The 14,859-nt window shown below is 54.1% G+C and overlaps 1 protein-coding gene across 27 annotated transcripts in view; it reads right to left on the reverse strand.

The window, feature by feature from the left end:
• Positions 1-4,697: 4,697 nt before the first annotated feature.
• EPB41 (erythrocyte membrane protein band 4.1) overlaps positions 4,698-14,859 on the reverse strand; it is a 95,943-nt gene continuing 85,781 nt past the window's right edge. For 19 of the 27 annotated variants that reach the window (XM_062014676.1, XM_062014671.1, XM_062014654.1 and 16 more), the window contains 6 exons: positions 13,784-14,233; positions 12,485-12,613; positions 10,323-10,424; positions 9,836-9,916; positions 8,578-8,685; positions 4,698-8,176 (listed from right to left, as the gene is read on the reverse strand). In XM_062014676.1, coding sequence (XP_061870660.1) covers positions 8,587-8,685; positions 9,836-9,916; positions 10,323-10,424; positions 12,485-12,613; positions 13,784-14,233 — 861 coding nt within the window. In that variant the 3' untranslated portion in view covers positions 4,698-8,176; positions 8,578-8,586. The remainder of the gene's footprint in view (positions 8,177-8,577; positions 8,686-9,835; positions 9,917-10,322; positions 10,425-12,484; positions 12,614-13,783; positions 14,234-14,859) is intronic. The other 8 variants (XM_062014678.1, XM_062014673.1, XM_062014672.1 and 5 more) reach the window with 2 other exon arrangements.

The raw sequence follows: 14,859 nt of genomic DNA on the forward strand, positions 1-14,859 counted from the left end.
ACTGCAGCAGCTTCAAGGGCTTTACAACCAAAATGATTCTGTGATTCTATGAAAGCCCATCTCTGTTTCCAATGAAACTCACCCAAAGAAGCTGGGTGAGCACATCCCCCTTTGCAGGGACACACAGATGGGCTTTGGGGGTCAGCAGCATCCCGAGGCTTTGCTGGGAGTGATGTCAGATCACAGCTCAGCTCTTGACTTGGCTGCTTAATCTCCAAATTATTTAGGCATCGGTTCAAAGCAATAAACAGCAACAACAGAGAGTCACTGGTGGGGTCAGGCCTGAAGCAGCATCCCAGGGGACGAGCCAGGAGGTTGTTTTTAGCTGAAAATAACTCTTCACTCGGGCTGAACCAGCTGCAGCCAGAGCTGAGGCTGGGCCCTGGGCCACCCTTCAGAAACCAGAGCCTGAAATGGCACCAGGAGCTGCTCCAGGAGCTGCCTCACGCCTTGGGAGCTTTAGGTGTATTTTTCTCCTCTTTATTTTCTTGCTGGGGCTCGGCCTGGCAGGGGGAAGCAGCCCGATGTGGTAAATGATGGGGGATAAGAGGAGAAACCTGCCTGGACCACATCCCTGTCCCAGCATCCTCCTCCTGCCTAAGCATCCTCCAGCTCAGCCCAGCCCAGCTCAGCTCAGCCCAGCTCAGCTCAGCCCAGCCCAGCTCAGCTCAGCAGCACCCCCCGGGGAGGCATTTCTGAGCCACACCAGGTTCCTTTCAAGATGCAAAACTGCTTGATCAATTAACCCAGAGGGGTGAGGAGACTCACCCTCTCTCCAGGGGGGAGCATCATCACACCTGCAGCTGCAGTTTGAAGAGGGTGTGTGGGTTTTGAAGGCAGGGCTGGTTTGAAGAGGTAGGTGTCATGGATGCTCTCACCCCACCCCCCCCTCTGTCCCTGCAGGGTGCTGGGCATCACACAGGGCAGGGGTAGATCTGGGTTAAAGCCAAACACTTAAGATGAAGCAAACAATCACCCCTGAATCCCTCCATGGCCCCCTGCAGAGCTGTGAAGTAAAACCCTCCCATAAGCACTGGAGAGCTTGTGATGCTGGATGGTGCCTCCTCTATGGATTCTTCACCAGCATCACCCTCCAGAGAGGCTCCTTCTCAGGTTTCCAACCCCACCTGCACACCTTCCTGTGCCCCTTGATCATGGGGAACCTGCTTTAGCAGGGTCTTGGGCTGGTCCCCCTGGCTCAGGGGCACAGGAACGTGTCCAGCTGGGGTTGGAAACCTCCTGAGAAGGAGCCTCCACACCCTCCCTGGGCAGCCTGGGCCAGGGCTCCCTCACCTCAGCACCAAAGGACTTTCTCCTCCTGTTTCAGTGGCACTTGTTGTGTTCCAGCCTGTGCCTGTTCCCCCTTGTCCTGTCACTGGCCACCACACAACAAAGTGTCACCTCATCCTCCTGACACCCACCCTTTAGGTGCTGATCAGTGCTGCTGAGGTGCCCCTGAGCTCAGGCTTCTCTTCCCCAGGCTGAACAGCCCCAGGGCTGCAGCCTTTCCTCCTCACACACATGTTCCATCCCCTCAGCATCCTGGGAGCCCTGCACTGGCCTCTCTCCAGCAGTTCTCTTTCCTCCTCCTCTCCCCACAGCAGGGAGGCCACAGCCACGAGCCTGTTTGGACAGTAAATCCTTCCTGAAGACTGAAAGGAGAGCAGCCACACACTTGTAGCCCAGCCAGGGAATGCAAATGTTGGTGCATTATTTAGGGTGAGTGCTCTCTGCCATCCATCTCTGTCCCCAGGCTCAGGGAAGATGAAGTGTTGGGGCTTCTCATGCCAGGCAGAGGCCATGGGGATGTCTGAGGAGCAGCACTTTGCACCTTCTGCTCAGAGAGAAGGACCCTGGGTGGGGTGATGGGGGTGGGAGGGGGCTGGGTGTGCTCCCCAGGGCTCTGAGGCAGCTTTTGGAAGCTTTATCTTTGTTGATTTAAAGGGAATGAGGGTGCTGCAAAGTGTCTCTCTGCATGGAGGAGCTGATGCTGAGCCATAAGCACCCACCTTGTGCTGCCCAGGGAGGCAGGATGGAGCTGGGGCTGGGGCTGGGGTAGCTCTGAGGGTCATAGATTTAAAGCTTGGCTTTATTTTCTAGCTTTGGTGGGTTTGGTGGAGCCCTGCACAGGCTCTGAACCCTTCTCCTGCTACACAAATGGGCTGAGCACGGTGGGGCTGATGCCTCTGGGGCTCCTGCTTGGGGAAAACTGTGAGGAGCAAGGTAGGAAGTGTGTGGGGATGTGTTGGGAGGCAGTGGGGGGAAAGCTTGTGCCTTGGTGTTTGACCACTCTGGAGGAGCAATGAGCAGGTCAGGAACCCCCCAAAAGTCATGGGGGGCAATGAGCAGGTCAGGAGCCACCCCAAAAGTCAGGGCCTGGGGGTCCCCTGGGGCTCAGCCACTCTGTTGGGGTTTGGGGGTGGTGCTGGAGCAGGCTGGAGGGATGCCTGTGGAAGCTGGGAAGGCCAGTATAGAGCAGCTGGGCTGTACTGGGCTGTACTGGGGTGTAATCCTGCCCTTTTCCAGCCTCCCAGGAGCTGGTGTGGTTCCCCCCCAGATGCTCTGCAGAGTGATGGGGCTGCTCTGCTCCCCCCTAAACTGACCTGTGGGGGCTGCTCCTGGGGGCTCACTCAGCCCTTATTGCTGAGGTGGGAGTGAGGAGCTGCTGAGGCTGATGCCAGAGCCCAGAGGGCTGGGGATGAGGCTGGTGCTGCAGCCACAGCTGCTGTGGGACTGGAGCTTCTTCCTTACTCTGGTGATTTTCCCCTCGTGCCTCAGTTTCCCCAGTTGTGAAGCTCAGGGCTGAGCCCAGCGTGTGTCACCCATCCCAGGGCAGTTCCTCCCTTTCCACTCTGCTTCTCTCAGACCCTAAAACCTCCTGGGGCTCTCCTGGCTCCCACAGTCCTGACCCATGGGCCCTGAGAGCAGCCCTGACCCTGGAGCCCCCACATTGACCTGCCAGGAACACAACTGGCTGCCCAAGCCCCTGAAATCAGAGGAATGACCTAAAAATAGCCTGGGCTGGAACAAACTGGTGTTGGAATGGGACCTTTCTCCTCCCAGTAGCTGCTCCTCTGGGTCCTGGGTCAGGCTCTGGGATGGGCACTTGAGGAAGGACCAGGGATGGAGATGAGTGATGATGGGAAATGGCTTTTGTGGCTCTTTCCCAAAGGATGGGACCCTCTGCCCTCAGTGTGGGGCCTGGGGGGGGCTGGAGTTGATGTGGGGCCACCCAGGAGCCTGGGGGCTGCTGCTGCCTTCTGCTGGGGCTGGGAGAAGGGCCTGGGGTTTGTTTTTGTTTCATTTCTTTGCATTGCCATGGTGTTTGTTTACCTGATGTTTTTCCCTCCCTTGTAGCCAGTCAAAATGCCACCAGGCTCCAGGCTTGGCAGGCTCTGCAGTTTGGGGGTGGGGGAAACTGAGGCACGGGGTTAAAGGGGAGTCATAGGGCTAAACCTCTCCCAGGTGAGGGGTAAAGGCACCTCATGCTTGGGACACCCAGGGCTGATGGTTGGGCTCTGAGCCCCTCACCATGGGGCTGCCCTGGCACACCCAGGGCTGATGGTTCCTCTGCCAGGACATGCTGCTGGAGCTGTGGGCACCACACCAGGACCCCCCTCTGCTACCCCAGAGCCCAGGGGGCTTCGTGCTGCTCCCTGGGTGAGCTGAAATCATCCATAGAGGGGACCAGGGAGGGCTTGGCACTGGCTCTGACACCCCAAAGTGCAGCTGAGCAGAGTCATGGAGCCATTTCTTGGCTGTTTCCCCCCCACCCCAGTGATGTCTCTGGAGCTGCAGGTGGTGCTGGGCTGTGGCTGAAGGAGCCAGGACCTCAGCCAGTTCCAGCTCCCTGGGCCAGGGCTGCTTAAAGCAGGTTCTGGCACCTTGGATCCTGACCCTTATGGGCAAGGAGCCCCAAGCTGTCCCCTCCCCAGGCTGGGGGACACGATGTGATGCTGAGCTCTGCTCCCCTGCTCTGAGGAAACCCACTTGCTGGGAGCCCTGAGGGCAAAGCAGCTCCACAGCAGCTGCTTCCCCAGGAGCTGGGGCCAGTTTCAGCCACTGCTCTGCCATTTCTGCATCAATCTGCTGAGACTGAAGTCCTTGGAGCAGCCTGAAAGCAACCTGGGTGTCTGTCACCTGCAAGGGCTTGACCAGCTCCACAGCAGTCTGGTTAATGTTGGCTTGTGGAGTGCAATGGGGTGGTTTAACCCTTCCCTGTCTGGCTGCTGGGGAAACTGAGGCACAAGAGGTGTTACCACAGGCACTCCCAGGGATGCTCTTCCCATCCCACTCCCAGGCTCTGGCTGCCTTAACTGGGCCAACTGGCTTTTGTTCTCTCTTGGGCTGGTGGCCAAGAGGCCCTGTCAGCTTTTTACTGGGTATTTCTGGCCCTCCCAAAGCTGCTGCAGCCAGGAAAAAAAGGAGTTGGGACAAAGAAACCTGGGCCCCTGCTCATTCAACCCCTCACCTGAGCTCAGCTGCAGCAGCTCCAAGGGAGCTTGGACAGCAAAGGTTGGTGCTTTAGGGAAAATGTGGACTCTGGGGGGGTCCCTTCAGCCCTTTGTGGGCTCAGCTGGGAGCTGCTTGGAGGCAGCAGAGCCAGGGCTGGGGCTGAGCCTGGGAAAGGGAAATTGCCACGAGCTGGAGGAGGGGGAGGAGGAGAAAACAAAAAGGTTTCAGGGCCAGGAAGAGAGTTTTGTTTGAAAATTTATTGAAAAATGCCATACAAGAAGCAAATACTGAACACTTGGGTCTAAAAGGCTACGGCAGCTTTCCCTTTGATCCACTGTGACAGTCCAAAAGAACAGCTCCCACCACTATAAAGTCCATCTCTAAACATCTGCCAGGTTGGAAAGTTCCTATTTTTATCAAGAAGAGTGTAAACAGCTACCCTAGACAATTCACAATTGCCTTCAGAAAGGAAGAAGAGACTTTACAGAGCTCCTTCATCTTCTCACTCACTCCATGGCTCTCTGTGTCTCTTCTCTGGGTTTCTTCATTGTGTACAAGTTGCATCTCTAAGGCTGGGACACTACCACCTCCTCAGGTCATTGTATAGTGAGGAAAACAAGAAATCAGCAAGCCACAGTTTGTTAAACCCAGAGATGAGTCTTTGCCAACACACCACACACACCCCAGCTGGGTCAGGGATGGTTTGGCAAGCAGAGCTGCCCTTGCACTTCACTGGAGGAGAACTTGAGCTCTTTTTGCCTTGCCTTTCTTATAAAAACATTCATTCATATATAAATAGCTTCCATATAATGTATATTATACAATCAAGACAGTCTCTGGGTGGATTGGTGGAGTGGGAAGAGCTGGGAACATTCATATAAATAGACCTTCCTTAGGTGGTTTGCCCCTTGGAATGATGCAGCGAGAGCTGGGGGTTTAAAAACCCTCTGGAGGTGGAAAGGGGGGGTGGGCAGCCCCAGCACAGCCTCAGCTGAGGAGGGAAGAAGCTTCTTCTGCTCAGACCTTTTCTTTCCTTCCCTGGCTCTCAGGCTGTGGCAGCTGCAGAGGGGCAGAAGGGCTGGAAAACCTCCTGTGGGGACACAGCAAAGGGCAGAGAGGCCACCACTCGTTAAAAATACTCCAGAAGGAAGAACTTGGGAGGGGGGGGGATGTGTGAGAATGAACAACCTGGAAACAGCCACCTAAAATCCAGGGGTTTCCTTTATTAAATAGGGGTTTTTCTAGTCTACAAGCCCTTAACAAAGGGATGTCCAGAGTCAGGGTGAGCACAGCCCAGGGGAAAGGAAGCACCTCGTGTGCCAGCTGCTTTCTCACCCCAGAAACCTCCTGCTCAGAGCCTTCTGTCTCACTTGTGGAGCTCAGGACACCCTGACTGGACACCCAGAGCACAGCCACAGCCTCACACCACAGTGCCCCCTTCTCCTGATGGCCTTTAAGTGCTATGGACAAACTTAATTCATCCCCACTGGCTTTGGTGAAGCTCAGAAATCCTCTCAAGGACTTCCCAGTGTGGCCATTTAGCCCTCAGGGAGCTGCTCTGGGGAGAGAAGGAAGGGCCAAAAAAGCTGCATTCCCAGAAAAAGGGCCAATGCCAGGGGGATGCTCATGAGGGGTGTTTTAAGGCAAGCATTACCCAACTAAGTTGAGGACAGCAGGGACACAGACCTGTTCAAGGGCCTGTGCTGCAGGAGGAGGGAAGGAAAGGGTTATTCAGACATAAATAGGAAGACTTTATCTCTATGCTACAGCTGTGGAGCCCAGGACTCCCTAAATCCCCCCCCAAAGTGGGATGCCTGGTGCCCAGTGGAAGGCTGAGCATCAGCACAGGAGGGGATGCACCCAGAGCAGTCCCAGAAGCAGCTGCTGGCAGGGGAAGGCTGAGGGCTGGGGAAGCCCCATGGCCAGCAAGGAAAAGCAAAAGCTCTGGCAGCTCCAGCATTTTCAGCATCATGTCCCATCAATACTGACAGCTTCACTGCAATTGCACCTGAACCTGAGAGGCTACAGCAGTCCCAGGGCTGTCTGCAGCTCAACACCAAGTCCCTGCAGCCTGAGCTAAATCCAGTGACTTCTGAAAGTCATGATTCCATTTGAAAAGAGCTGAGAGAGGGGCTTTTTATTGCCATTTCCTTCCCACCCTCAGGTGAGCAGCAGCAGCAGAGCACTCCATGCCCTCAGCTACCAATGGACCACCCTGGGCAGATGAAGAGAGAGAGAGAGGGGAATAAAAGGAAAGAAATCACAGCCTCAAAGTGTCTGGGCAGACTCTTTACAAAGCCTTTGTCAATGGAAATGCTGGAAGGAGTGAACCAGGGGCACCATCAGAATGTTTCCAGGGAGCTCAGAGAGCAGCAGCAGAGGCTCAGCCCCCAGGGAAGCACATCCAGCCCCAGAAAAGCTGGTTTGTGGTGGCCCCCACCATGCTGGGACTGACCCAGCTCACTGTGAGCCCTGCCTGAGGCTGCTGCCACCACCTCTGGTAGCTCATTCCAACAAGGTGGCCACAAAGCCAAAGCTCAGCCCCTTCAGCCAGAGGGGGAGGGAGGGTTTGGTGGCACTTCCCACGAGGTTTGGCTCTGTCACCACCAGCAACACCTGCCACCTCCCTTAGATTTCTTGTCCAGCCTCTCCAAATGCAGCTTTTCAGGCCTAGGAAGGATTGTCTAAAGGCTTTTAAGTTCAGTGCTAGTGGGATATGTGGCCTGGTGGATGGGGGAGGTGTTCAGCTGTACACAGCACTGTGAGGGGAGGGGGAAAAGCAACCCACGAGTCAGGGGAAAGAAAACCAACAACAACCACCCCCTCATGGAAAACTCCTCAACACAAACAAGTGAGAAACTATGACACTGAAATCAGTTCCTGTGAATGCTGCAGAAGCCTACCTTAATAGCACTCAGAGCCCAAACACTTGGAAACACACACTTCTATGGGCTGTTGGATCTAATGGCAGCTAAAAGCAACCCCACAAAGGGGGTGGGCAGCACTCAGCAGAGACACACAGGGGAGGTGAGAGGTGCTATCACAGTCCTCTTAAAGCTCTAAAATTCACAGTATAAGATACTTGAAGCAACTTCCAGTATTCCTTAAATCTAGTCAGCTATGAAGATGTGTGCAAAGGCTACACCACAACAACCCTACTGCAGTCACACATCAGGGGCCTGGAACCCAACGGGGAGGAGACTCTGCTCAGGTCTCAGGAGCCTCCAGTTCCCCAGAGCTAACAACAAACAACAAACAACAACAAATCAAATCAAATGGCAATCAGAAATGCTGCACAAAACTCAAGTCTGAGACCCACAGGGATCTGTGCAGGGCTGTGGCTTCTCCCTGTTATCCCTGATGAGGAGGGAGGGAGTGGGACTGAAAGCCCTCGAGCCCTGGGGTGTGTGTCAGGGTCTGTGTCTGAAGAGGCTGGGAGAGGGAATGCAAAAGTGAGAAGCCTGTAAAAAATATCCAGCACAGTTAGAAATATGGCATATTTATGTGGCAAGAGAGAAAAAACAAGCCCTCCCCCACCCCAGCCTGGATCCAAGAGGATCCAGGAGAGGCTGGAAAGTCCCAAGGGAAGCGTCAAAGCTGCATCTCCTGACAACTGGGGTGAGTGTCTCTGAGTGGCAAGTCCTGTCAAGCTGAGGTCTCTGTGCTCCAGGTAGCTTCTTGGTAGTTTTGCTGGGTTTCTTTTTCCTGGCAGGAGTGCTTCCTGCAGAGAGAAATGAAGGATGTTATGGCTGCTGCCCAGGCAAGTCAAGAGCTTGGGGCTTCTGGCACTGAGACAGGGGTCAACCTTGAACCCAGAGCTCGGTGTGCTTCAGGTGCACTCAAGGGCTTTGGTGAGGCAGAGCAGCCTCAGTGCAGCAGCCACACAGCTGCTTTGAGACAATTCTGGCTCCCATCCACAGCAGAATTAGTGTGGATTTGTGACTGCTTCATCAGCTTTAAATGATTTAATGGCAACAGCCTGCGTGGGACTCGTCACCCAACAATGATCATTTGACTTCAGCTGTGACCATATTTAGCCAAGTCTGGCTTGCAGGGAGTCCAAGCCCCCTGCCCCAGGGGGGAAGCAGCACCCACCCCTGTCTCTGCAGGGTCCCCACTTACACAGCCTCACTACTCCTCTGCAATCTCTGTCTCCTGATGCACAACCACTTTGGTCACTGACATGTCTGGGTGCTGCTCCTTCGCTGCCTTGATGGCCTGAGCCAGAACCTGAAAGAGAGCACATTGCAGAGGGTGTCAGAGAGCCCTGGGAGTGGGGGGAAGAGGTTATTCCTAACTCTGGGGAGAGAAAAAGCAAGGTGATTGCACTTCAGCTGCTCAGTTTGGTGACTTTGGGTGGCATTTCTGAAAGGAAAAGCTGTTTTCTAACACCCCCCCCCCCCCCCCAAATCTCTGCACTGCCCCATGGCAGCAGATGGAGGAGAGCAATCAAACAAATCCTGCTCATTCTTCCAGCAAGTGAGATGAGAGCACATTGCACACATCTCAGACATTTTCTTTTGGAGTTAATCTCTGAATGGTGGGGGTTGGAAGGGTCCTGCAAGGCTCATTCAGCCTTAAAGCAGGTTCCCCTGGCTCAGGGGGCACAGGAACGTGTCCAGGAGGGTTTGGGAACCTCCTGAGAAGGAGCCTCCACACCCTCCCTGGGCAGCCTGGGCCAGGGCTCCCTCACCTCAGCACCAAAAGGGTTTCTCCTCCTGTTTCAGTGGCACTTGTTGTGTTCCAGCCTGTGCCTGTTACCCCTTGTCCTGGCACTGGCCACCACACAACAAAGCCTGGCCCCATCCTCCTCACACCCACCCTTTGCTACTAGTTCTTGCAGCACAGATCTTCTCCAGCCCCCATGACACAGCTCAAATGAAATCCTGATGTAACTCCCTGATGACAAAAGCAGCCCCTTCCAGGATGTGCCAGAGCCTGGGGCTGACTCAGCAGAAAGGTTTCATGGAGAACTGATGAGGTTTAATGCAGGTGCTGAGTGCTATGAAATGACCTCTGGCACTAGACAGCACCAACAGCACTTCCAAGTCACTCAGAACTGAATGCAGAGCACCCAGATGTCAGGGAAAGCTTTTCTTTCATGGTTTTGTGTTGGTTTTTGTTAAACTGCCTTTATCCACAAGGATTCTGGAATCACAACTCTGCTGCCAGCACCAGTTTGGGAGCACAATGAAGCTTTGCTGGCCCTGCTGTGTGCCCTCAAAAAGAGATTTACTACTGAAATCAGGCTTGAAGTTTCCTTCCTAGCCCAGTAATATTTCTCTAGGTTGTTTTCTGGTGAAGCTGGCTTGGGAAAGGCAGCCTGGCTCTCTGATTTGTGCCAGCTCTGAGGTCTTTTGGACCTCACCCAAGCTCCTACCTGGTCGTGGTCTACATCTGCATCTCCTGTGATGACAATCCTCTTCTCAATCCTTGTCTCTGAAATGCCACCTTTTACAGTCTGGTACAGAGGGGAAAAAACCAAACCCACTGTTAGTCTAGAAGGGAAAAGGCTTTGGAGTGCACTGGGGCTGCCAGCACCAAAACCAACGTGGCCAAACCCTGCTGTGGCACCACAGCATGGAAAGCACCAGGGAAAACCACCCCTGCTCCAAGAACAACTGGCACATGTTCCTGTTCCTGAGGCAGGGAAGAGCTTGGAGTGCCACAGGGCAGGCAGAGCCCATGGCCACAAGCTGCAGTTAACACATAAGCTACAGTCTGAACTCAGTGCAGCCAGACCTGGGAACTTCAAGCTTTATTCCAAGTACTCATCTCATTTTTTAAAGCCTTTCCCCCCCTTTTGTCCAGCTCTGCCCATCTCTGTCCTGCTGTTGCTTTGTTCTACCCTGTTCCTGTGCTGTTACCTTTGTGATCTGTGTGGTGGTGGTGCTGCTGGTGGTTTCTGAAGTGATGGTCTGAGCAGACAGCAGGATGCCAGGGTCTAAATCTCCATTGCCACCATCTGTCTGTGGGACAGAAGAAGAAGCCCTCAGTCCATCAGTGAGGACACAGCAGGGTCTGCACACTGACACAGCCTGAGGGTGGGAACTCCTCTCCATGGTGGTCAGATGGCACTGAGTGAGCTGATGTGCAGGCAGCAGAAAGGCTTGTGTGTGTCTCTAAGGCTCAGCACTAAGCCCACAGACTTTAAGGCTGGAAATGCAGGGATCCAAAAAATCACCCAGGCAGGACCTACAACAGCCCTCAGGAGAGAGGGGCTGGGGAACACCCAAACCTGGGAACACTCAGTGCCAGCCATGCTCCACACCAAGCTGCACACTTTGGACCATGAAAAGAGACCAAAGCAGTCACCCATCCCAAGTTACAGCTGCCTGGATCCATGGAGGAACACAGAGACAAGAGCACACTTTCAATCTTTCCTCCCTCCTGATGAGACTTTCACATCCTGGGCAGAGCTGGGCACAGAGCTGGGGAAGGGGCTGGAGCACAAGGGGCTGGGGAGGGGCTGAGGGAATGGGGGTGTTGAGCCTGGACAAGAGGAGGCTGAGGGCAGTCAGCAGCACTCTCTGACACTCCCTGACAGGAGGCTGCAGGGAGCTGGGGTCAGGCTCCAGGTGACAGACCTCTGGTGGGACAGGGGAAGTTGAGGTTGGAGCTGAGGCAGAACTGTTTCCCTGAGAGAGGTGTCAGCCCCTGTGCCAGGCTGCCCAGGGAGCTGGGGGAGTGATTCTATGACTCACTTTAAACCCTGCAGCAGCAAAGTCCAGACACCTGCTGAACAACTTCTTCTTTAGCTGGGCACTCTGTTCCCATCCTGCAACACCCAACCTTTGAAAGTCTGATGACAAACCTAAAATAAGTCATCCTGCCAACTCATTCTGGCCATGTCTCCCTCATGGTGCCTGACAAAGGGAGGCTGGGCAGCATCCCCAGCACAGTGGTGGGACAATATCTGGGATTACCACAAGGTGGGACCATTTTCCACAGACTGGAAGAAATCTCAGGGTATGTCACCAGCCAGCACAGGCACAGCCAGCTGCTCCCAGCCCCAGAGACACACTTGTCATTGCCCAGATAGAAATGGTACCAGAATCCCTGAATGGTGGGGGCTGGAAGCGCCCTGCAGAGCTCACCCAGCCCAACCCCTGCTAAAGCAGCTTCCCCTGGCTCAGGGACACAGGAACGTGTCCAGGTGGGGTTGGAAACCTCCTGAGCAGGAGCCTCCACACCCTCCCTGGGCAGCCTGGGCCAGGGCTCCCTCACCTCAGCACCAAGTGTTTCTTGTGTTGTTTCTTGTGGTGTTGTGTCACCAGGAGTTTCTCCTCATGTACTCCAGATGAGGCCTCAGCAGGGCAGAGCAGAGGGGCAGCAGAACCTCCCTCCCCCTGCTGCCCACTCTCTCCTTGCTGCCCCCAGGCTGCCATTGGCCTCTTGCCCACCAGGACACCTTGCTGCTCATGGTTAGTTTGTTATCACCCAGCACTGCCAGGTCCCTCTCCCAGAGCTGCTCTCCAGCAGGTCAGCCCCAGCCTGTGCTGCTGCTGTCATCCCATCAGTCACTGATGATGCTCACACCTTGGTACCACTCCACTCACATTCCCATTTCCACTCACCAGACACTCACTCTGGTTGCCTTTTCTACAAGACTTTTGGGTTGTAACACTCATTTCAGGGTGTTAAAAGGACAATCAAACCATTTATAAGCCAGTTTCTCAAGAGGCATGAAGCAGCAGCGAGAGCTGGGGAACACAAGGCAAAGCATCTCTCGTAGGTGAAAAAGCCAACTCAGGTCAACTCCATTCAGTCAAATCCACATCCCAAAGCCACCAGTGGCTGGAGAGAAACTCTGTTTGCATGCAGCTCATGAAAAAATAATTGCTCTTTAGGGACTGTCAGAGTAAAGACACCAGATACACCTGGAAATGGGTGTTCAGAGCACCACCAGCCCTGTGACTCGGGTGCCTGGGGAGAGGGAGATGCTGCTGCCTCATCCAGAGGGTTCAGGAACAAAATGCTGACTTGAGTTTACTGAAACCCCTGGAAAAGGAGTGAGAACACACCTTACCTGTGCAGCTTCATAGGTGATGGTCTTTGTCTCTGTGTGGACAATGGGCACTTCCTTGGTGGGAATCTCACTCTTGACGGCGCTGGACACGTCGGAGATGGTGACAGTCTGTGTCTTCACTAGTGGTGGCTGTGAGACAGGGTTAGAAACAGCTCTGTAAAGACCCAGTTTGGCATTTCCCCACTGCTGGCAAATGTTCTGACACTGATCTGATAAAAGCACTGTGGGTAGCAAGGTCAGCCTGGAAATCTTTGGTTCTGAGCCTCTGGGAGGACACAGTGCTCAGAGATCATGTGTGAGGATTAAACAGAGAAATCCTCCAGACCTTGCCCAGCACTGTGCCCTCAGGGCAGCCCAAGACAGGCACTGAGGGTTCAACAGGTATGTCACTATACCACACTTTCCCCTGATTATTCACTTTCTAATGACTAGAAGCTCATTGCCAGCTGCCAGTAAAAGATGACCCTCATCTACTGCTGATTAACACAGACCCCTGGCAAATAAAGATCACAGTTTGAGCAGCTTTATCCTGACTGCAAGTGAAGCTTTGTGTTACTGACAATCCTCACCACATCCTAGGCCTTCCACTTTTATTAAATCAATGTCAGACAAAACAGGAGGGTGACAACTCGAAAGAGAAGGGGAGGGGAAGAGGAATCAGCTGTTCCACCACCTGATCATGATCCAGAAGAAGACAGAGTTAGTTCAGACCCACAGTGTTTCCCCACAGGGCTCACCATCCCCAAACTGTGATTGTTAGCAGGGGAAGTGGGCACCTATTCACCACCAGCAATTAACATCAACACTGAAGCAGGCAAAAATATCTCCCATGGTGGGGAGCAGAAAGGGGAGATCAAAGCCCACGTTCACGGTGTAAAAACATGTTTGACAGCGCTTCCAATTTGCTCTGCTGCACTAAGGCTCAGTCTCCAGTGCAGCAGGAGAGGGCAAAAACCTTCAGGGATTGAAATTACATGCCTTCAGAGCCTAAATATCTCCCTTTTAGGGGATGCCACAGGATGCTTTGATCAAAGAAAGGCAAAGGGTGCTGCAGCAACTGTATTTAACGCTGAGATTAATTGAGAGGGGCTTGTGTTCAGTGCCAAGATGAACTGAGAGGGGTCTGTGTGCTGTGCCTGTGGGAGGTGAACCATCTAATCAGCTCCAAGCACGAGTCAGAGCTGAGCAACACACACACACGACCCCTCTCTGGGTGGGGGCATCTGCTTGCTGCAGTGTTTGGCTTCCCAGTCCCAAGCCAGCCGGGTGTGGGGAGAGGCGCTGGGGCTCACTCACTACCTGGAAGCAGCGAATGACTGTGGGCAGCCCCTGAGCACCAGCCGACTCATGCCACTGGCCATTTAGCTTCCTAAAGGCCAAGCTGTCTTCTCCATCCTCTGCCACCTCCTCCTCTGCTGCCCAGGGCTGCTGGGGGGCCACGGTGGGGCTGGTGGGGGGCTCCAGCTCAGAGAGCTCCCAGTCCGCATCCACACTAAGGCCCTTTCCACATCTCAGGTCCTCCTCGCTCACAGGGAGGCTGGGAGGTGCTGCTGCCTCCTCCTCCTCCTCCTCGCTGCTTAGGGAGGAAGCACCAGAGTCACAGCTGGGAGAAGGCTCAGAGGTGGGTGGCACTGGGGTCTCACTAAAAGCTACCGACTGCTTTGAGCCCTCCCACGCCAAGGCAGCGTGCCCACTGCTGCTCTCTGCCACTGCAGCCACATCCTCTCTGGAGAGAAAGCCACTCATTTTCTACAAAGAACACACAAAAAAAAGCCAGAGAGAGAGAAAGAAAGAGAGTGTTAGGGACAACAGGAGGTCATGAAGCATAAAACTGGCAAAACATTGGCTTCTTACGCTCTGTCCCCTCTCCAGTGACACGTGCAACAGCAGCGGGCTGGACACCTGAAAGCGTGGCAACCTTAGTGCCCTGCAATGCACCCCATGCACTGACTGCCAGGGCCTTCCTGGTGCATTAATCACCCACCCTCCTGAAGTGTAAGGAATGAACAGTAACTCTCTGCACCTAAAGGAAAAGCCACCACCAAGCACTTCTGCTCTGCTTGGAAACAGGAATCGCTTCAGGGTAGCAAGTGGGGACTTGCACACATCCCAAATCCAGGTGTGCAAGGAAACTCCCCAGCCTGCACCACAAGCACAGCCCAGTTCTGCTTGTAGCCTCTTGCACATGGAAGAATAAAAGAATCAGCCCAGAATGACTGTGCACAAGAAGCCACAGAGCCTGTGCTTTGCTCCTCTCCTCAGCCCTGGGAACGCTCACACCTCTGAGCAGCCTCTTTGCTGTTGTTGTCTCCAGGATAACCAACACAGATTTGGTAAGAATATCTCCAAGTGAGTAGTGAAATCAACTGCTTCAA

The sequence above is a fragment of the Colius striatus genome, chromosome 24 (genome assembly GCF_028858725.1).
Source record: "Colius striatus isolate bColStr4 chromosome 24, bColStr4.1.hap1, whole genome shotgun sequence".
In the NCBI taxonomy this organism is placed as follows: Eukaryota; Metazoa; Chordata; class Aves; order Coliiformes; family Coliidae; genus Colius; species Colius striatus.